Raw genomic sequence first — 22,151 nt, forward strand, 5'->3', positions numbered from 1 at the left:
ATCCAGATTTAAGTTTGCTGTCCTTCCCCCGCACCTCTGATTAGCACAGTTGGCTACGTTCCGTGCGAAAGATGTTCAACATACATAGTATGCCTCATGATGATTCTAGTTCATGAGAAGTGCTGCATATGGTGGACGTACAGCTCAGCTGCCGATAACAGGACATCTTAGGAAACAAATGAAAATATACTTTTTTGTGACTAGGCGAGAGTTGATTGAGACACCCTTTACCTGTTAACAATAGAATCCATGGCACATGCAAGGTGTGCACAGACACAATTTGAAAGACGTGTTACAAAATGGTGTCAACGTAAAATGTAGTTTTCGTAGCTGATACAATGATCTATATGTGATTTTGAAATGGATGTATTTGAAGTTGTTTGAAATAAGTCACATTGTAAGCAGCCAGGTTCTCGTTGAAAATATATGGGAATATGACGCGCTTTTGCAGGTGATAATGTCACGGCGCGTACTGAAGCAGCCTTATTGGATTGTAAACTTCCCTACCTGATGAAGCCCGGGTAGGGAAGTTCAAATTATGTCGTGAAAAGCCTTAAACCACCGTTGAGTTGTATTGGTTTGAATGTGATCAACACCTTGGCATGTATGAATGTTGTCTTTTTCAACGTCTTTATTTTGTCGAGTGGTGGGGGCTTAGTAACGAGAATTTTGACAAAGAATCTGACACGTGGCCAAATCCATAAATATATGTATCAGTATTAAAGTATTTGACTATTCAATTAATAAAATATAATAACTTTGACTATGACACATTTGGCTTTCTCTTCATGGTATACGTGAATATAGAAATGCAGCAATGTCGTTGGCATAAGTATAAAAGGCATAGGTGCATCCTTGCAATGGATTTATTACAGCACCGCTGTCAGACTTCACTTAAAGGACCACTTAATAGCCCCAGTAGAGGATATTATATATATGCTCATGTATACTTACATAAGTGTTAATTTTATAGGCAATAATTTTTGCTAAATTGTACGAACATCGGCTAGTCACAGGCGAAAGCTCTCAATTCCGTAACTTTTCCACAGAGATCGGGATGGTTCCACAATTTGTAGAATTGGTCCGCAAACTGCAGAAATACTCTTAATCACAGCTGCCACGTTACACACGCACAAATGGCACCATCTCTACCCAGTATGAGATCATAAACAGAACAATATAAGCAACGTCCGTGGAAAACAATTAATAAATGGAACCAATATTAACGTGTGGAATCGCTGACTCGCAATTTTTTGTCTCAGGTGGGAAAATATCGACGAGTTTAATGAGACAAACATAAGGCATTGGGTAACATAGAAATGAGAATAAGGCCATGAGATACGAGGGCTCTCAACGGGTATAAAAGGGGACCCTCGGCAGTGGTTCAGCATCGTCGTTCAGAATCTTCACTGCACCATGTACGGACTCATCTTCGCTCTGCTCGTGGGCACCGCTGGTGAGACTTTGTGTCACTTCCACTGCTAACTGGTTGCGTAGTGAATGATTTTGGGTCGAATTGGGACCCATGTCCAGCAGAGATGGTCTTTGTACGTATGCTACACTTATTTCGCACCGTACGTATCCAACCGTGCTAATCTTTGCCTATAGACATCTGGCAGTTTAACAGTATTGGTTTAAGCAGGGCAGACGATTATGGGTATCAGTTCAACACGTAGGCTTTCGCGACCAATATCTATAATAGAGGTTTTTGGGTTAGATATATAAATGTATAGACCAGAGGAAGCCTTTTGGCGCATTTTGGCGTCCTCTGGTCTAACACCATTTGTGACTAGTCTCCAAAGAAAGCTGTCTGGTGTGGGCCAATCAGTTTTAAAGACAATGCATATATTATCAGAGTATGTTTTTTTTGCATTCTGACCATAAGTATTGTGGTTAATGCAGTCATGATTCCTTGTAAAAGGTTTCAGTTTGGTGTTTTAACATCCTAACACCTGTTTTGTTGCCAGAAAAAAAGGGAAAAACCTATTCTAATGTAAACGTGTTGTTAAAACCCGCCACCACCCGACACAGCCAACGAGTAAAGGTTGTCACGTAAATTTGGTGGCTTGGCTCTCCAACACACCGGTGTGCTGTACTAGTGACGAATTGCCACCTTCTGTTTACGTGACAACCCTTACTAGTTGGCTGTGTCGGGTGGTAGCGGGTTTTCACAACACATTTATATATTTACGCGATCTAACCCCAAAACCTCTATTATGATGATGGGTATCATTAGTGGTCATTTGGTATCTTAATTTGGCGTAGGCCTCTGCTAGGTTAGCTCAATCGGAAACACTTTGCGCCTCCTATGGTGATGTGCATCATCAAACTAACAGAGGAGAAGAAGGTGTGCTGCTTATTTGGCTGTTCTGTTAAATTGGTCTTTGATTAAAACTGAATTATACCCAAGTGCAAGATGGGGCTTATGTCCGTTTTTGTTCTCAAGCGATTGGTGGAAATTCTAAATTCCTTCTGTGGGGCCCATATTGTCCATCAGACAAGAACGACGATTGAGCAAGTGATGCAACATTTCTAGTAACCAAAGCGGAGTGAATTTTTTTGCTGGAATTGGACTTTGTACTTGTGTTGCTGGTAAAATTGGTGATGATGATCATCACGGAAACAACAGAAGCGGATCTATACTATTCCCAAGAGTGGTGTTTATGAAATGTCCGTACTTTTAAATAAGGGCTTACATTAACAGTACGTTTTTTCTGATAAATATCAATAACAAATTTATTTTGGGACTCAAGGGGTGGTAGGTGGGTAGCATTGCCTGCATTACTTCCCTTGGATTCCCCACTTTGCCTGAAAGATGATGTCGATGGCCATGATCCTATTGACGATTATCCTCAGGATGAATGTTGGGTCTGAGTAATTGACCGTGGCCAGGACACCAATTCACACTCTGCTTCGTTGACAGCGGCGGCCCCATACATGTATGAGGACCACATCGTGGGTGGCTCCGAGTGCGCTGCCCACTCGCAGCCGTGGCAGGTGTCCCTCAACATCGGATACCACTTGTGCGGAGGCTCCCTGATCTCCAGCGAGTGGGTCGTGTCTGCCGCTCACTGCTACCAGACGTGAGTGTGCTGCGCGTGGACATGAGCGAATCTCGTTGCGTACTGCGTGTCTGGTGGTGTCAGTGAAGTCGCATCGACTTGTGTAAAATTCAGTGTACACCTACAACCTGGTGATCACGACCTTATCTGAAAATAACTTAAATCTCATGTTGTTGAACTCAGACCTAGCCACAAATAATATTTACTTGAGCTTCACTCATGGGGCAGCAGTGTCACAGCTGGTACTATGAAGAAGCCGATCATATGATTTTGAAATAGACCCATGCGAACAAACGTGAAAGGGCTATTAGCAGATTGTAAAGATATGCGACATCCTCTTTCCACAACAAGGCGATGTGCCCCAGCAGTTTGTTTTGCTTAGGCGATTGTACCAAATAGTTACAGCACTTGGCAATCTACCACACTTTTTGGTCAATTTGGGTTTGTGACGGTGGGAAGTGTCGACGTGATGGCATATAATTAAATTACAACTAATCTTACGATAAGTTCTAGTTGTGCCATGTTGTTGCTTGACCTTACCATTCGGAACTTGACCATGTCCAGTTTTGTTTGGATTGTTTTGTTCGTGTTTTATTGTTATTGCTGTAACCAGGTTTCTATTGTGTGACCAGTTCCCCATAAACGATTAGCATTCATGGCCCAATAGGTTTTACCTGTGCCAAAATAAATGTAAGCGATCCCCTATAGATAATAATCATCATCACTACTGTCATCCACTTCCTCCACCCCCAGCGCTTCCCCCATCTCTGTGCGCATCGGCGAGCACAACATCTTCGTGTCCGAGGGCACCGAGCAGAAGATCCAGGCCTCCCAGGTGATCAGACATCCCCAGTTCAACTCATTCACCTACGACAACGACATCATGCTCATCAAGCTGTCCTCGCCCGTCACCCTCAACCAGTACGCGCAGGTCATCCCGCTGCCTTCCTCCTGCGTCGACACCGGAGTCACGTGCACCATCTCCGGCTGGGGCGAGACCCAGACCAGCGTCGGTGAGGACACGGCGCTTAGACGTCCGTCTTCCCTGGAAAATCCATTTAAAGAAAAGTTTTTAAAGATTTTACAATGTCGGTTTCGTGGTTACTCTGTATAGCTCTCGGATGTGTTTTCAGGCTGTACCGCATCATGTTCACCATGACGTACGACGTTTCACTACACTTTTTGGGAGCTCCCAGCACGTGCAGTGAACCGTCAGATGTCATGTCGAACAACCCGCAGTACAACCCAAAAACACTTCAGAGAAAAATGTAATAGGGCGATGGGTAATCTGCAGTCTGCGGGCCGAATGGAGCCCAAGCAGTCCCTCGTGAGGGCATGTTGAAGTGGAGTCATGATGAGTACACAAGCACAATGTCAAGCTTGCGGCCCACTGCCGTGAAGGAGGGCGACTCAATAGGCGCGCTAACTCGTCTGGGTTGCCCATCACTAGTTTAGGATCTTCCTCCTACACGATGCCACAATGCTCTGACATGTTTACATCATGGTAATAAAATTGGATATTAAATATGCACTTCAGATTCTTCTCAACGATCACCCACCATTGTCTGGGCAATAAAGTTATGGACGTCATCATTTTATGTTCAGAGATATTTCTGAATGAGAAAAATTCTTAATGTTTAAAGCTAAGCATTGCAGGTTATACCTGGAGTTTAAACAGGACTGAGAGTTTTAACTGTACTTGTCCATCTTTATATTGTTGTGGTGTGAGCCTGTGACTTGCCACTTCCGGGCACAGGCCTCCCCCATTTTCTTCCATTCTTTCCGTTCCTTTCTCAATATCTGTCCAGAAGGAATCTCCAAACTCTTGAATTTCATCTCGCCCTGTCTTCCACTGTCTTCATCTGCTTACTTTTCTCAAGGTTTATAAATGCTACCAACCAAATGCATTGCCTCTGCATTACTGGGACTTTCACACTGAGTCCACTAAACTCTCTAATGCCGCCCCCTCTGCTTATGAGTTTCTCCGTCCTCACGTTACCCCAATATCTTTCCCCAGTGTACGATGCCTCACCACTGCCACCCGCGTGTCTCCATACAGGCAGCCCCGATGTCCTCATGTGCTTCCAGGCGCCCGTGCTGAGTGACATCTCCTGCAGGAACTCCTACCCCGGTGACATCACCAACAACATGATCTGCCTGGGATACCTGGAGGGTGGCAAGGACTCCTGCCAGGTGAGGTCCCCTGAAGCGACTTGAGTCGACAAGTCTGAACGGGAGTATGAGCGTCGACCTGCCCTCTTGCTACAAACCAGTGCCAACTCCACCAATCATTCAGATCGAGACAAAGTTAATTGCTAACTGGTGACCCTTTGACCCCTGATTCCGCCACTGCAGGGAGACTCTGGTGGCCCCGTCGTGTGCAATGGCCAGCTGCAGGGCATCGTGTCCTGGGGCCGCAACTGCGCCCGGCCCAACAACCCCGGCGTGTACACCAAGGTGTGCAACTACAACTCCTGGATCGCCAGCAGCATGGTTGACAAATGAGCGACTCACTCGCAAGCCACCTTGCCAAGCAACAAGCACCATGATGGTTGTAATGCCATGAAACGAATAAAACCTTTGAATTGTTGATGCCACCATGTTTTTGTCGTCTTATGTTCTTCTTAATAGTGTAGTGGGTTCAAATTAGGTGCACACACAGCTTGGAGGCAACACTATTTATTAAACGGTAAGTAATATAACACTGTACATGAGGTGGTGACCACCTTCCTCAACGCACTAACACTGGACGACGACCCGGGACTTGAGGACTGATGATATCGTCTTCACTTCGGAGTTCAAGAGCCCCGCTCTGCGTTCACACCACGCTTACATCTGCTCTGTCGTGGCCGGCTCTGCCCAGGCCACACCTCCCTTCCCAGGCCACGCCTCCCTTCCCCCACCTCACGGGAGGTCTGGGTCCCTCCACCACGTAACCCCCAAGGCACCCCCTTGGGGCCCCCAGCCCTCGTACGGGCCGACACAGTAGTGATGTCCTATGTCACTACATCAGCACGGTACAATAGATTGAGTTGCTCTACTGCTCTGCTATCCACAAATCAGCCCCGTAGCAGCCTATACAGCACGGGACTTATTTAACCCTTTGGTATGGTGGCCCTATACCTCCCACCTGCAATCCTTCAAACAATAGTATACGTTTAAAAAATATGTTTAGTTAAAAATTTTCATAGCAACAAAATGGCCAATTTAAGTAATTTTCTTTGGGTATGTCGAATCATTTGGCCAAGAATCAGCTGAGTACAGTCGATGCAAAGGTTGCCGTGACATGCAAATGAGATTGATTATGTCGGCTTCTCATTGGTCGATTCAAACTCCTCTCACAGCTCGAAACAGGAAATACAGCATGACTTTGGGGCGCTCCCAGGGACACTCCCAGCCAATCACAACCCGCCATTGTCCTAATTTGAATATAACCCGCCCCATGCAAATAAACTCCTCCCTCTTTTCCTCTCTCCTGCTAGATTTAATAATCGCTGGTCGTTAAATTGATCAACCTTTGAGGACTCGATGAACCATTCAGGCATAAGAGTCGATCGTCGTGTCCGGATCACCTCTTCTGAGGCGCGCTGGAACCTTTAAACCGCACGGCGCTCAGCAGTCACCACGTGGTACCTTCCAACAACAGCCGCCATTTACCACTAAGTGGCGGTGACGTCAACACGTAGCCTGTGCCAGGCCAAGTGCACTTTGAGGCCGCGTTAAGTGTCGAAAGCTTTCTGACAGGTTAGGGACAGACCCAGGTCCCATGGGTCGACTCACTGAGATGACTGGCAGTTGCACACCAGCTGTGTCCCTTAGATGTGTAAGCTTGCTTCATTTTATCTGTCTGGTGCTCCGCTCGTTGTGAGCGTCACTCCTCTAACTTCCTTTGTTGTTGGAGGGCGACTGCCTCCAACTGAACAGTCGCGTCCTTCACGACACAGGCACACACACACGGCTATACACAGGGGGTGCGCTTTCATATTGAGATATTTTGAGCATCACCACCATCAAATTCACTGCTGGATGAAGGCTGTCATCTTTTTACGATGCGGGGGCGCGTGGTGACGGGATGCGGAGCAGGTGCAGTTCATGTCACCACTCGCCACTGATGTTAGCCGCGCATCCCCAAGACTCACCATTACTCATCCCACTCCGCGGACAAATGTGAAAAAGAGCTTTAGAGCACATCGGATTCCTTCAGGATAAATAATTATTCTGATTCTGAACTCAAACCCAACACTCGGACCGAACACGACGGCCAAGATGCACGCGGTGATGTGTTGACATTTGCGTTGTGTGTGACTGTCAAGTACGTGTTACACGTTCTGTATGTAGCAGGGCTCGAGAGGAGACAGAGAAACTCACTGCAGATCACCCCCTCGTATCTCAATCCCAACTACAGTACTGTAGATACAATCTCATTTTGTCATGCAAACCAGCAATAAGTAACGTTCGCATAATTTAACCAATACACAAATACAAAATATAACCTTTACACTGCTGGGTGGACAGAGACTAGGGTTCTAGATTTGAAGCTTTCTTGAGTTACTGTACAGGTTACTGATAGACAGCCAGTTTTGTTTTACCATGTTTAGCTTTTTTCACACACTGGTTTCCTGCTATAAGTTTTACCCACCAAGCAACATAGCAGGAGGCTGTTTCTTCCTGACCTGCTTTTGTGGTTTAGCCATCTACATGGCAGAGGCTCGGTCCTAGCCGTAGTCTCAAGCCGCACCTTACCATAATAATAAAAAGGGGGCCTGTCCTGGCCCATCCCCCCCCTCAACCAGTATATATACGGGGTAGTATCTCTTGGAATCTCTCATTTACTTGATACAGCAAGCGTGCTGTGACGGTTCCACCTGAAGACGGAAGCGTGTGTTGCCTACGAAACGTCGTGATTTTTATTTTATTTTTATTTTACTTTTATTAATTTTAATTTTTTACCTACTTGACTTTACCGAAAAAAACCTAAGAATAAGAGACTAGGGGATTTAAGAAATGTACCCCGTTGTTTCAACTGCCGCACCGGGAAATTGAATCGAGAAGTCCATCGTGCTATTAAACCTGGTACCACAACAGCTCCCTTCATTTCATACAACCGCACTGTTCATCAAAGCAACGAAAACGAGACAATGTCAAATACATTACAAAGTCATGGTAAACAGATATCTCGATCATTGTTATCGTGAAATGCAATATCGCGTCATATCATGAATATTTGACATTGCATCAAGCAGAAGTTTCAAGAAACAATGTAGAAGCGTGTAAAAAGCTATTGACTATTATGCAAGATGTGAAAACCCTCACGAGTATTGAGTGAAGTTGTACATTGTGGTCCACTTCTCTTCAGTCACCGTCACAATAAACGTGACCAAATTTATCCGAATGACAGGCAGCAGTGATGCAGTGATATAGAACTGATACACAAGCATAAACGTGAACAAAATTGTGAAGACTTAACCACACTTAACGCATGAAAGTAATTTCGGAGCTTGATCCTATCACATCATTGCGTGGAGTGAAAACATGACGACCGCAAACCAAACAAAGTCCATCACCGTTAGATGTTACATGAGGGCATTAACATTGTAAATATAACAGGCAACGAATTGAAGAGCACGATGTAGGCTTACAGAAAATGGATTGAGCCTTATGTAGAAAGTATCGACCGTTTATTTAAGAGCAAGCTGTAGGCTTAAATAAATTATGCACACGTGTAAAAGTACGAGTTTCACAACATTGTGCGATCCACCAACCCTTGCCTCCACGGCCGGCGTTGTACACAATAAGAGAAAAACAAAGACAAATATCCACTGTATAGCATTAACACACTGTTGGGGCAAGTGCTTTTAGCGAGCACCTATAAAGGTCGGTACGGCACACCAGGGGAGGGTGGCCAAAACCACGCCCGGCCGCCTTTGTATTCCTAGTGGCGATGTTTACACATTACAGCAGTTGACATAGGAGAGGCCCAGGACTGGTTCAGATAATCGTCCCTGGTGTTGGCCGTGAGCGGAAATCGAACTCGGGTCGCCGGGTTCGTAGTGCAGCGCGGTAACCTCTACCCTACCACTCCCCAAATGACACAGAAACATTCACACATGCACAGTGACACACGTAGACAAAAATGGACAGACACGTGTGAATTACTCAAGATGAATATGCATGGGAATCATCGACTTCAACTGCAAAAAACGTGACAGGACCCTTCTGAAGAAGAGTCATGAGACGCAGTGAGGCTTTCTTGGATTAACAAACGTATTCGGAAGCGACTGGAGCTATGCACTTTTAAATACAGATTTAAGTTTGCTGCCCTTCCCCCCGCACCTCTGATTAGCACAGTTGGCTACGTTCCGTGTGAAAGATGTTCAACATACATAGTATTACTCCGATTGACTCTCGTTCATGAGAAGTGCTGCATATGGTGGACGTACAGCTCAGCTGCCGATAACAGGACATCGTAGGAAACATGAAAATATACTTTTTTGTGACGAGGCGAGAGTTGATTGAGACACCCTTTACCTGTTAACAATAGAATCCATGGCACATGCAAGGTGTGCACAGAAACAATTTGAAAGCCGTGTTACAAAACGGTGTCAACGTAAAATGTAGCTTTTCGTAGCTGATACAATGATCTATATGTGATTTTGAAATGTATGTATTTGAAGTTGTTTGAAATAAGTCACATTGTAACCAGCCAGGTTCTCGTTGAAAATATATGGGAATATGACGCGCTTTTGCAGGTGGTAATGTCACGGCGCGTACTGAAGCAGCCTCATTGGATTGTAAACTTCCCTACCTGATGAAGCCCGGGTAGGGAAGTTCAAATTATGTCGTGAAAAGCCTTAAACCACCGTTGAGTTGTATTGGTTTGAATGTGATCAACACCTTGGCATGTATGAATGTTGTCTTTTTCAACGTCTTTATTTTGTCGAGTGGTGGGGGCTTAGTAACGAGAATTTTGACAAAGAATCTGACACGTGGCCAAATCCATAAATATATGTATCAGTATTAAAGTATTTGACTATTCAAGAAATAAAATATAATAACTTTGACTATGATACATTTGGCTTTCTCTACATGGTATACGTGAATATAGAAATGCAGCAATGTCGTTGGCATAAGTATAAAAGGCACAGGTGCATCCGTGCAATGGATTTATTACAGCACCGCTGTCAGACTTCACTTAAAGGACCACTTAATAGCCCCAGTAGAGGATATTTGATATATGCTTATGTATACTTACATAAGTGTTAATTTTATAGGCAATAATTTTTGCTAAATTGTACGTACATCGGCTAGTCACAGGCGAAAGCTCTCAATTCCGTAACTTTTCCACAGAGATCGGGATGGTTCCACAATTTGTAGAATCACAGCTGCCACGTTACACACGCACAAATGGCACCATCTCTACCAAGTATGAGATCATAAACAGAACAATATAAGCAACGTCCGTGGAAAACAATTAATAAATGGAACCAATATTAACGTGTGGAATCGCTGACTCGCAAATTTTTGTCTCAGGTGGGAAAATATCGACGAGTTTAATGAGACAAACATAAGGCATTGGGTAACATAGAAATGAGAATAAGGCCATGAGATATGAGGGCTCTCAACGGGTATAAAAGGGGACCCTCGGCAGTGGTTCAGCATCGTCGTTCAGAATCTTCACTGCACCATGTACGGACTCATCTTCGCTCTGCTCGTGGGCACCGCTGGTGAGACTTTGTGTAACTTACACTGCTAACTGGTTGCGTAGTGAATGATTTTGGATCGAATTGGGACCCATGTCCAGCAGGGATGGTCTTTGTAGGTATGCTACACTTATTTCGCACCGTACGTATCCAACCGTGCTAATCTTTGCCTATAGACATCTGGCAGTTTAACAGCATTGGTTTAAGCAGAGCAGACAATTATGGGTATCAGTTCAACACGTAGGCTTTCGCGACCAATATCTATTAAAGAGGTTTTTGGGTTAGATATATGAATGTATAGACCAGAGGAAGCCTTTTGGCGCCTTTTGGCGTCCTCTGGTCTAACACCATTTGTGACTAGTCTCCAAAGAAAGCTGTCTGGTGTGGACCAATCAGTTTTAAAGACAATGCATATATTATCAGAGTATGTTTTTTTTTGCATTCTGACCATAAGTATTATGGTTAATGCAGTCATGATTCCTTGTAAAAGGTTTCAGTTTGGTGTTTTAACATCCTAACACCTGTTTTGTTGCCAGAAAAAAAGGGAAAAACCTATTCTAATATAAACATGTTGTTGAAACCCGCCACCACCCGACACAGCCAACGAGTAAAGGTTATCACGTAAATTTGGTGGCTTGGCTCTCCAAGACACCGGTGTGCTGTTCTAGTGACGAATTGCCACGTTCTGTTTACGTGACAACCCTTACTAGTTGGCTGTTTCAGGTGGTAGCGGGTTTTCACAACACATTTATATATTTACGCGATCTAACCCCAAAACCTCTATTATGAATGATGGGTATCATTAGTGGTCATTTGGTATCTTAATTTGGCGTAGGCCTCCGCTAGGTTAGCTCAATCGGAAACACTTTGCGCCTCCTATGGTGATGTGCATCACCAAACTAACAGAGGAGAGGAAGGTGTGCTGCTTATTTGGCTGTTCTGTTAAATTGGTCTTTGACTAAAACTGAATTATACCCAAGTGCAAGATGGGGCTCATGTCCGTTTTTGTTCTCAAGCGATTGGTGGAAATTCTAAATTCCTTCTGTGGGGCCCATATTGTCCATCAGACAAGAACGACGATTGAGCAAGTGATGCAACATTTCTAGTAACCATAGCGGAGTGACTTTATTTTCTGGAATTGGACTTTGTAATTGTGTTAGTGGTAACATTGGTGATGATGATCATCACGGAGACAACAGAAGCGGATCTATAATATTCCCAAGAGTGGTGTTCATGAAATGTCCGTACGTTTTTTCTGGTAAATATCAATAACAAATTTATTTTGGGACTCCAGGGGTGGGAGGGGGGTAGCATTGCCTCCATTACTTCCCTTGGATTCACCTATTTGCCTTATAGACAATGTCGATGGCCATGATCCTGTTGACGAGTATCCTCACGATGAATGTTGGGTCTGAGTACTTGACCGTGGCCAGGATACCAATTCACACTCTGCTTCGCTGACAGCGGCGGCCCCATACATGTATGAGGACCACATTGTGGGTGGCTCCGAGTGCGCTGCCCACTCGCAGCCGTGGCAGGTGTCCCTCAACAACGGATACCACTTCTGCGGAGGCTCCCTGATCTCCAGCGAGTGGGTCGTGTCTGCCGCTCACTGCTACCAGACGTGAGTGTGCTGCGCGTGGACCTAAGCAAATCTCGTTGCGTGCTGCGTGTCTGGTGGTGTCAGTGAAGTCGCATCGACTTGTGTAAAATGCAGTGTACACCTACAACTTGGTGATCACGACCTTATCTGAAAATAGCTTAAAGCTCATGTTGTTGAACTCAGACCTAGCCACAAAGAATATTTACTTGAGCTTCACCCATGGGGCAGCAGTGCCACAGCTGGTACTATGAAGAAGCCGATCATATGATTTTGAATTAGACCCATCCGAGCAAACGAGAAAGGGCTATGAGCAGATTGCAAAGGTACACGACATCCTCTTTCCACAATAAGGCGATGTGCCCCAGCAGTTTGTTTTGCTTAGGCGATTATACCAATATTTACAGCACTTGGAAATCTACCACACTGGTCAATTTGGGTTTGTGACAGTGGGAAGTGTCGACGTGATGGCATTGAATTAAATTACAACTAATCTTACAATACGTGCTAGTTGTGCCATGTTGATGCATGACCTTACCATTCGGAACTTGACCATGTCCAGTTTTGTTAGGATTGTTTTGTTCGTGTTTTTTTGTTATTGCTGTAACCAGGTTTCTATTGTGTAACCAGTTCCCCATAAACGATTAGCATTCATGGCCCAATGAGCTTTGCCTGTGCCAAAATAAACCCCCCAAAAAACCTAAAACCTAAATTTAAGCGATCCCCTATTTAAGCGATCCCCTATAAAAATCATCATCACTACTGTCATCCACTTCCTCCACCCCCAGCGCGTCCAGCATCTCTGTGCGCATCGGCGAGCACAACATCTTCGTGTCCGAGGGCACCGAGCAGAAGATCCAGGCCTCCAAAGTGATCAGCCATCCCCAGTTCAACTCAGTCACCTACGACAACGACATCATGCTCATCAAGCTGTCCACGCCCGCCACCCTCAACCAGTACGCGCAGGCCATCCCGCTGCCTTCCTCCTGCGTCGACACCGGAGTCATGTGCACCATCTCCGGCTGGGGCGAGACCTACACCATTGTTGGTGAGGATACGGCGCTTAGACGTCCGTCTTCCCTGGCAAATCCATTCCAAGAAGAGTTTTTTAAGATTTTACAATGTCGGTTTCGTGGTCACTCTGTATAGCTTTCGGATGTGTTTCAGGCTGTACCGCGTCACAGGCTTCCCCCATTTTCTTCCATTCTTTCCGTTCCTTTCTCAATATCTGTCCAGAAGGGATCTCCAAACTCTTGAATTTCATCTCGCCCTGTCTTCCACTGTCTTCATCTGCTTACTTTTCTCAAGGTTTATAAATGCTACCAACCAAATGCATTGCCTCTGCATTACTAGGACTTTCACACTGAGTCCACTAAACTCTCTAATGCCGCCCCCTCTGCTTATGAGTTTCTCCGTCCTCACGTTACCCCAATATCTTTCCCCAGTGTACGATGCCTCACCACTGCCACCCGCGTGTCTCCATACAGGCAGCCCCGATGTCCTCATGTGCTTCCAGGCGCCCGTGCTGAGTGACACCTCCTGCAGGAACTCCTACCCCGGTGACATCACCAACAACATGATCTGCCTGGGATACCTGGAGGGTGGCAAGGACTCCTGCCAGGTGAGGTCCCCTGAAGCGACTTGAGTCGACAAGTCTGAACGGGAGTATGAGCGTCGACCTGCCCTCTTGCTACAAACCAGTGCCAACTCCACCAATCATTCAGATCGAGACAAAGTTAATTGCTAACTGGTGACCCTTTGACCCCTGATTCCACCACTGCAGGGAGACTCTGGTGGCCCCGTCGTGTGCAATGGCCAGCTGCAGGGCATCGTGTCCTGGGGCCGCAACTGCGCCCGGCCCAACTACCCCGGCGTGTACACCAAGGTGTGCAACTACAACTCCTGGATCGCCAGCAGCATGGTTGACAAATGAGCGACTCACTCGCAAGCCACCTTGCCAAGCAACAAGCACCATGATGGTTGTAATGCCATTAAACAAATAAAACCTTTGAAATGTTGATGCCACCATGTTTTTGTCGTCTTATTTTTTTCTTAATAGTGTAGTGGGTTCGAATTAGGTGCACACACACACACAGCTTGGAGGCAACACTATTAAACGGTAAGTAATATAACACTGTACATGAGGTGGTGACCACCTTCCTCAACGCACTAACACTCTGGAACACGACACAGTGTGGACCAGGTAGACAACGGGCTGCCTGGTCCACGACGACGACCCGGGACATGAGGACCGATGATACCGTCTTCACTTCGGAGTTCAACAGCCCCGCTCTGCGTTCACACCACGCTTATATCTGCTCTGACGTGGCCGGCTCTGCCCAAGCCACGCCTCCCTTCCCAGGCCACGCCTCCCTTCCCCCACCTCACGGGAGGTCTGGGTCCCTCCACCACGTGACCCCCAGGCACCCCCTTGGGGCCCCCAGCCCTCGTACGGGCCGACACAGTAGTGACGTCCTATGTCACTACATCAGCACGGTACAATAGATTGAGTTGCTCTACTGCTCTGCTATCCACAAATCAGCCCCGTAGTAGCCTATACAGCACGGGACTTCTTAAACCCTTTGGTATGGTGGCCCTATACCTCCCACCTGCAATCCTTGAAACAATAGTATACGTTTAAAAAATATATGTTTAGTTAAAATTGTTCATAGCAACAAAGTGGCCAATTTAAGTAATTTGCTTTGGGTATGTCGAATCATTTGGCCAAGAATCAACTGAGTAGAGTCGATGCAAAGGTTGGGGTGACATGCAAATGAGATGGATTATTTCGGCTTCCCATTGGTCGATTCAAACTCCTCTCACAGCTCGAAACAGGAAATACAGCGTGACCTTGGGGTGCTCCCAGGGACACTCCCAGCCAATCACAACCCGCCATTGTCATAATTTGAATATAACCCGCCCCATGCAAATAAACTCCTCCCTCTTTTCCTCTCTCCTGCTAGATTTAATAATCGATAGTCGTTAAATTGATCAACCTTTGAGGACTCGATGAACCATTCAGGCATAAGAGTCGATCGTCGTTTCCGGATCACCTCTTCTGAGGGGCGCTGGAACCTTTAAATCGCACGGCGCTCAGCAGTCACCACGTGGTACCTTCCAACAACAACAGCCGCCATTTACCACTAAGTGGCGGTGACGTCAACACGTCGCCTGTGCCAGGCCAAGTGCACTTTGAGGCCGCGTTAAGTGTCGAAAGCTTTCTGACAGGTTAGGGACAGACCCAGGTCCCATGGGTCGACTCACTGAGATGACTGGCAGTTGCACACCAGCTGTGTCCCTTACTGTGTAAGCTTGCTTCATTTTATCTGTCTGGTGCTCCGCTCGTTGTGAGCGTCACTCCTCTAACTTCCTTTGTTGTTGGAGGGCGACTGCCTCCAACTGAACAGTCGCGTCCTTCACGACACAGGCACACACACACGGCTATACACAGGGGGTGCGCTTTCATATTGAGATATTTTGAGCATCACCACCATCAAATTCACTGCTGGATGAAGGCTGTCATCTTTTTACGATGCGGGGGCGGGGGCGCGTGGTGACGGGATGCCGAGCAGGTGCAGTTCATGTCACCACTCGCCACTGATGTTAGCCGCGCATCCCCAAGACTCACCATTACTCATTCCACTCCGCGAACAAATGTGAAAAAGAGCTTTAGAGCACATCGGATTCCTTCAGGATAAATCATTCTTCTGATTCTGAACTCAAACCCAACACTCGGACCGAACACCGAATCGTCGAATCCCACCCCCCTATTCGTCCAGATCTTCAAAAATCCAATCAACGCCCGAGGTCGGCGTTATGGGTGTCATCTGTCTGTGTACGTCACAGTTACATGAACGTGAATGAGCCGCCATCTCGGCGTCTGTTTGACTGACGTCCTCACCGAGTGGACGGCCAAGATGCACGCGGTGATGTGTGGACATTTGCCTTGTGTGTGACTCTGTCGAGTACGTGTTACACGTTCTGTATGTAGCAGGGCTCGAGAGGAGACAGAGAAACTCACTGCAGGTCACCCCCTCCTATCTCAATCCCAGCTACAGTAATGTAGATACAATCTCATTTTGTCATGCAAACCGGCAATAAGTAACGTTCGCATAATGTAACCAATACAAAATATAACATTTACACTGCTCGGTGGACAGAGACTGGGGGTTTTAAGAAATGTACCCCGTTTCAACTGCCGCACCGGGAAATTGAATCGAGAAGTCTAGCGTGCTATTACACCGGATACCACAACAGCGCCCTTCATTATGGGAACCTCATTTGCCAGTAAAAATATGATAATTGTTTTTTTACCCTTCTATCTGGCAACAAAAATGACGCCTTTTTACAAGGAGTCATGTTTGCATAGACCGCAATACCTGCCGTCATAATACAAACAAAAGACATAACTCTGATAATGTGCACTGTCCATGAAGTTGATTGGTCCACACCCGAGACAGCTTTCCTTAGAGCCTATTCTCACATGGGTTGGACCAGATGACGCCAAAAGTGCGCTTATTGGCGTCATCTGGTCCAACCCATGTAAATCAGCTCCCTTCATTTCATACAACCGCACTGTTCATCAAAGCAAGGAAAACAAGACAATGTCAAATACATTACAAAGTCATGGTAAACATATCACGATCATTGTTATCATGAAATGCAATATCGCGTCATATCGTGAATATTTGACATTGCAGCAAGCAGAAGTTTCAAGCAACAATGTAGAAGCGTATGAAAAGCTATTGACTATTGTGCAAGATGCGAAAACCCTCATGAGTATTGAGTGAAGTTGTACATTGTGGTCCACTTCTCTTCGGTCACCCTCACAATAAACGTGACCAAATTTATCCGAATGACAAGCAGAAGTGAGGCAGTGATATAGAACTGGTACACAAGCACAAACGTGAACAAAATTGTGAAGACTAAACCACACTTAACGTAATGAAAGTAATTTCGGAGCTTCAGTGGAGTGAAAACATGACGACCCCAAACCTAACAAAGTCCATCACTGTTAGATGTTACATGGGGGCATTAACATTGTAAATGTAACAGGCAACGAATTGAAGAGCACGATGTAGGCTTACAGAAAATGGTTTGAGCCTCATGTAGAAAGTATCGAACGTTTATTAAAGAGCAATCTGCAGGCTTATATAAATTATGCACACACGTGTAAAAGTACGAGTTTCACAACTTTGTGCGATCCACCAACCCTCGCCTCCACGGCCGGCGTTGTACACAATGACACAAAACAAAGACAAATATCCACCGTACAGCATTAACACACTGTTGGGTGAAGTGCTTTAAGCAAGCACGTATAAAGACTGGCACGGCACACTAGGGGTGGGTGGCCAGCACCACGCCCAGCGGCCATTGTATTCCTCGTGGCGATGTTATACATTGCAGCAGTCGACATAAGAGAGGCCCAGGACCGGTTCAGATAATCGTCGCTGGTGTTGGCCGTGAGCGGAAATCGAACTCGGGTCGCCGGGTTCGTAGTGCAGCGCGGTAACCTCTACCCTACCGCTCCCTAAATGACACAGAAACATTCACACATGCAGAATGACACACGTAGACAAAAATGGACACACGTGTAAATTACTCAAGATGAATATACAAATGAATCATCGACTACAACTGCAAAAAACGTGACAGTCATGAGACGCAGTGAGGCTTTCTTGGATAAACAAGCGTATTCGAAAGCGACTGGAGCTATGCACTTTTAAATACAGATTGAAGTTTGCTGTCCTTCCCCCGCACCTCTGATTAGCACAGTTGGCTACGTTCCGTGCGAAAGATGTTCAACATACATAGTATTACTCCGGATGACTCTCGTTCATGAGAAGTGCTGCATATGGTGGACGTACAGCTCAGCTGCCGATAACAGGACATCGTAGGAAACATGAAAATATACTTTTTTGTGACTAGGCGAGAGTTGATTGAGACACCCTTTACCTGTTAACAATAGAATCCATGGCACATGCAAGGTGTGCACAGAAACAATGGAAAGACGTGTTACAAAACAGTGTTAACGTAAAATGTAGCTTGTCGTAGCTGATACAATGATCTATATGTGATTTTGAAATGTATGTATTTGAAGTTGTTTGAAATAAGTCACATTGTAAGCAGCCAGGTTCTCGTTGAAAATATATGGGAATATGACGCGCTTTTGCAGGTGGTAATGTCACGGCGCGTACTGAAGCAGCCTTATTGGATTGTAAACTTCCCTACCTGATGAAGCCCGGGTAGGGAAGTTCAAATTATGTCGTGAAAAGCCTTAAACCACCGTTGAGTTGTATTGGTTTGAATGTGATCAACACCTTGGCATGTGTAGTAACGCTTATGACTCGTTCACACCGGAGTTGGAGGCACACTTGTTTATTTAACACCACACGTTGTGACATACACACTGAGGGGGTATCGGCCCCCTCACCCGTCTATCTGAGGACACACCTCTAGGCTAACCCTAGCCTGCCTCTGAGTCCTCCTCTAATGGGCTAGGGGAGGCTATCTTGGCCCGACACTGGTCAGTCGGGCCCGGTACCCAGAGTCCAGACCAGCACTGGCTCTGGCTCTGGTACCACGCCACTGGCTCGAGCCTGCGCGGTCCTGATAAGGACGGCGTGCCAGGGGGAGACCAGGGCTCTATCTAGGACGTCTTCCGTCTTCTCTTCTTAGCTAACACAACACTCCCGAGCCCTTCGATACATTCCCCTTTTATACCCAACCCCTCCCTGAGGGGTGGGGCCCCGGGGGATCATAATGACCGAATCGACCCCCCAGGGTGTCTGGCGCGGACGTCGCAGAGGGCACCTGCTCGTACACACATGTAGCCCCGCCTACTGTGTTTGTTTACCATAGGCTGCCATGCATAACGGGCTCTCTCTCTAACACCCCTACATCACTCCCCCCCGCATAGCATGCAGCCGTCCCGGCTGCCAACATACAAAAATTTGACAATAAAGGTGCCTTCACCCCCTGACCGCGCGTGTGCCTCACTATTTTTGAACAATAACAGGAACCAGAACAAGAACGCAACAGCAAGATGAGAAAACAACCCGTCGCACCCCCTCCGAATAAATACGAATTCCGTAAAAAAAAACAGCCTATATACAATCAGCAGGGAACCCACCACGCACACACAACACACGGTGAAGCCAACATATGTACATCCGAGGAGTGGGGAACACACCACCCACACAACATCCAATGAACACAACAGCTATGTACACATTTTCCGGCCTCACAACAGTTTGCGCATTTTAGCGCGCGTCCTTGCAGCGGGCCCCTCACACGGGGTAACCGCGTGTGGCGGACCATCAGGTGGCAATTGTCCGTCTTGGGGTGAGCATTCATCCGACTCCGCGTGACCCTCGGTATCCGCAGGAGGGGTGATTGGGCGTGAGCCCGTCACTCCTGATGCACCTGAAGGTGGCACAGCCGGCAAGGCATTAGGTGAGAGCGACGGAGACGGACCCAGCGAGTCGGCCGACCCCCCACATGCTTGGCCACGCGCGTGTGAAGTGTGATTGTGTACCGCAGAGAAGGGTTTTAACCTAGAGGGGTGCACGAACCATCGCCGCTTCCCCCACTTGATGCGCACGCACTGCGGTCGTAACACCTCCACCACTTCCACAGGGCCCCGCCACGGCCGCACCAGTTTAGAGGAGGTTGCCAGTGGCACCTGGGGGCAGTGCAGCCATGCCTTGTCCCCCGGCTTCCACTGCAGCATGTGCGCTCGACTCAATCTGAGGCGCTCATTCGCCTTCTGACGGAGGTCAGAGTTTTGCATTGCAGCATCCCGTGCCTCGGTCAATTTGTCCAGATTAAATTTAACGTGGTCAGCCAGATTAGTTTTTCCCTGCGGCACGGGGATCTGCAACTGGGCACGAACAGGCGGGTCTGGTTCTCGGCCGTACATGAGGTAAAAGGGAGAAAACCCCGTAGCTGCATGGGGTGCCATCCGGTACGCCGCCAAGACCCCCTGAATTTGTAGGTCCCAATCCGTTTGCGAGTCCGAAACTTGTTGTGATAACATGGACGTGATGGTGCGATGCAACCGTTCGACCATCCCGTCAGTTTGTGGGTGATATGGGGAGGTCCGAATTTTCTTTGTGCCCAGGAGATCACAGACTTGTCTGAGTAGTTTACCGGAAAAATTTCTGCCCTGGTCGGTCAGCAGCCTCTCCGGAGCACCTTTGTCCAGGACATAACCCTGAACAAAGGCCTCCACGATGGCTGCTGCCGACTGGTTGGCCAGAGGCCAGGCCATAGGCCAGCGTGTAAAATACTCGACACCAGTCAACAAATATCTATTCCCCCTGGGGGTGGCGGGGAATGGTCCCAAAATGTCCAGAGCGACCAGCTCGTTTATCCTGGACACTTTGATCGATTGCAAGGGCGGGTTAGACTCCCGTGCCGGCGGTTTGCGTTGTGCACATCGAGGGCATGATCCCAACAAATCCCCAACATCCCTCGTCATGCCAGGCCAATAAAAATCAAGTTGCAGCAAGGCGAGAGTCTTTTGGGTCCCCAGGTGTAGGAGGCGCTCATGAGCGGCCCATACCACCCTGCCCCGCAACCCAGTAGGGACCACCAGCCGATGTCGACGCGACTTCCCGTCCCAATGCATCAGCAGGCCTTGGCACATTTCCCATGCGTCGGAACCACCTCTTTTTCCCCCCGCCGCACCCCCGACGCGACGTCGCCACCCGAGGAGGGACACATCCTCCATCTGGAGGCGCCCCCAGTCAATGACGGGCAACCCCAACAGGGAATCTTTGCCCTGTTGTTCGATCGAATTAGTAACTACTGTATCGTCGTCGTTGGCGGCCGCCAAGACAGGAACCGATGTGTCCCCTGGAGGTCTGCAACGTCCAGACCCCAGGAGGCATGCACACTCGGAGGTGGTTGGCAAGCGCGACAGAGCGTCCGCGTTGGTGTGGCGAACGCCCTTACGGTATGTGGTTTGGAAATCGTAATCCTGGAGGACCTCCAACCATCGGGACAATTGTCCCGATGGCTGTTGAACCCTCAGGGCGTACTGCAGTGCCGCATGATCTGTGCGGACGGTGAAATGCCGACCGTACAGATATGGGCGATACTGTTGGATGAAATGGACAATTGCCAACAGTTCCCTACGGGTGACACAATATCGTTGCTCCGCTGGAGACAAGACCCGACTGCCGTACGCAACCACACGTTCCACGCCGTCAACCACCTGGGAGAGCACGCCCCCAATACCCGTGTTGCTCGCATCGGTGTCGAGCAAGAATGGTTTTGAAAAATCAGGGTAAATCAGGGGAGGAGCGTTTACCAAAGCGTCCCGAAGGGAGCAAAAAGCAGCTTCCTCCTCCTGACCCCAGCAGAACCGAACCCCTTTTGATGTTAAAGCGTGTAGGGGTTTTGCTATAGTCGCAAAATTAGCGACGAAGCGTCTATAATACGACGCAAACCCAATAAAACTCCTAACCTCTCCCACTGAGGTGGGAGTCGGCCAGGAGCTTACACACTGCGTTTTGGCGGGATCGGTAGAAATACCTGAGCGTCCCACGATGTGCCCCAAATAACGCACCGACTCGCGTAACAAATGGCATTTTTGGGGCTTAAATTTCAAATTAGCAGCCCGCATCTTTAGGAAAACCGCCCGCAACCTCTGGAGATGTTCATCAAAAGTTTTGCCAAAGACAATAACGTCATCCAAATAAATCAGGCACGACTCCCATTGCAATCCAGCCAAAACCAATTCCATCAACCGCTGGAAAGTTGCCGGCGCTGAGTGTAAGCCCA

The 22,151-nt window shown here is 47.4% G+C and overlaps 2 protein-coding genes across 2 annotated transcripts; both read left to right on the forward strand.

The window, feature by feature from the left end:
* The first annotated feature begins 1,416 nt into the window (after nucleotides 1–1,416).
* Nucleotides 1,417–5,567, forward strand: LOC144941054 (trypsin-like). The gene is made up of 5 exons (XM_078867479.1): nucleotides 1,417–1,456; nucleotides 2,924–3,083; nucleotides 3,816–4,075; nucleotides 5,122–5,255; nucleotides 5,418–5,567. The coding sequence occupies exons 1-5, from the start codon at nucleotides 1,417–1,419 to the stop codon at nucleotides 5,565–5,567; spliced, it is 744 nt and encodes a 247-aa protein (XP_078723605.1).
* A 5,179-nt stretch (nucleotides 5,568–10,746) lies between these two features.
* On the forward strand, nucleotides 10,747–14,295 carry LOC144941169 (trypsin-like). Its single transcript, XM_078867726.1, has 5 exons — nucleotides 10,747–10,786; nucleotides 12,227–12,386; nucleotides 13,151–13,410; nucleotides 13,850–13,983; nucleotides 14,146–14,295. Exons 1-5 carry the CDS (start codon nucleotides 10,747–10,749, stop codon nucleotides 14,293–14,295), a joined length of 744 nt encoding a protein of 247 aa, XP_078723852.1.
* Nucleotides 14,296–22,151: the final 7,856 nt, after the last annotated feature.

Source organism: Lampetra fluviatilis, chromosome 24, assembly GCF_964198595.1.
Source record: "Lampetra fluviatilis chromosome 24, kcLamFluv1.1, whole genome shotgun sequence".
Lineage (NCBI taxonomy): Eukaryota > Metazoa > Chordata > Hyperoartia > Petromyzontiformes > Petromyzontidae > Lampetra > Lampetra fluviatilis.

Excerpts from the sequence above, each read along its gene's own strand:
- LOC144941054 (XM_078867479.1), top strand. The coding sequence starts at position 1,417 with ATGTACGGACTCATCTTCGCTCTGCTCGTGGGCACCGCTG. Across the intron at positions 1,457-2,923 it reads TCTGCTCGTGGGCACCGCTG|CGGCGGCCCCATACATGTAT; the intron begins GTGAGACTTTGT and ends CTTCGTTGACAG. Across the intron at positions 5,256-5,417 it reads GTGGCAAGGACTCCTGCCAG|GGAGACTCTGGTGGCCCCGT; the intron begins GTGAGGTCCCCT and ends CCGCCACTGCAG.
- LOC144941169 (XM_078867726.1), top strand. The coding sequence starts at position 10,747 with ATGTACGGACTCATCTTCGCTCTGCTCGTGGGCACCGCTG. Across the intron at positions 10,787-12,226 it reads TCTGCTCGTGGGCACCGCTG|CGGCGGCCCCATACATGTAT; the intron begins GTGAGACTTTGT and ends CTTCGCTGACAG. Across the intron at positions 13,411-13,849 it reads CGAGACCTACACCATTGTTG|GCAGCCCCGATGTCCTCATG; the intron begins GTGAGGATACGG and ends GTCTCCATACAG.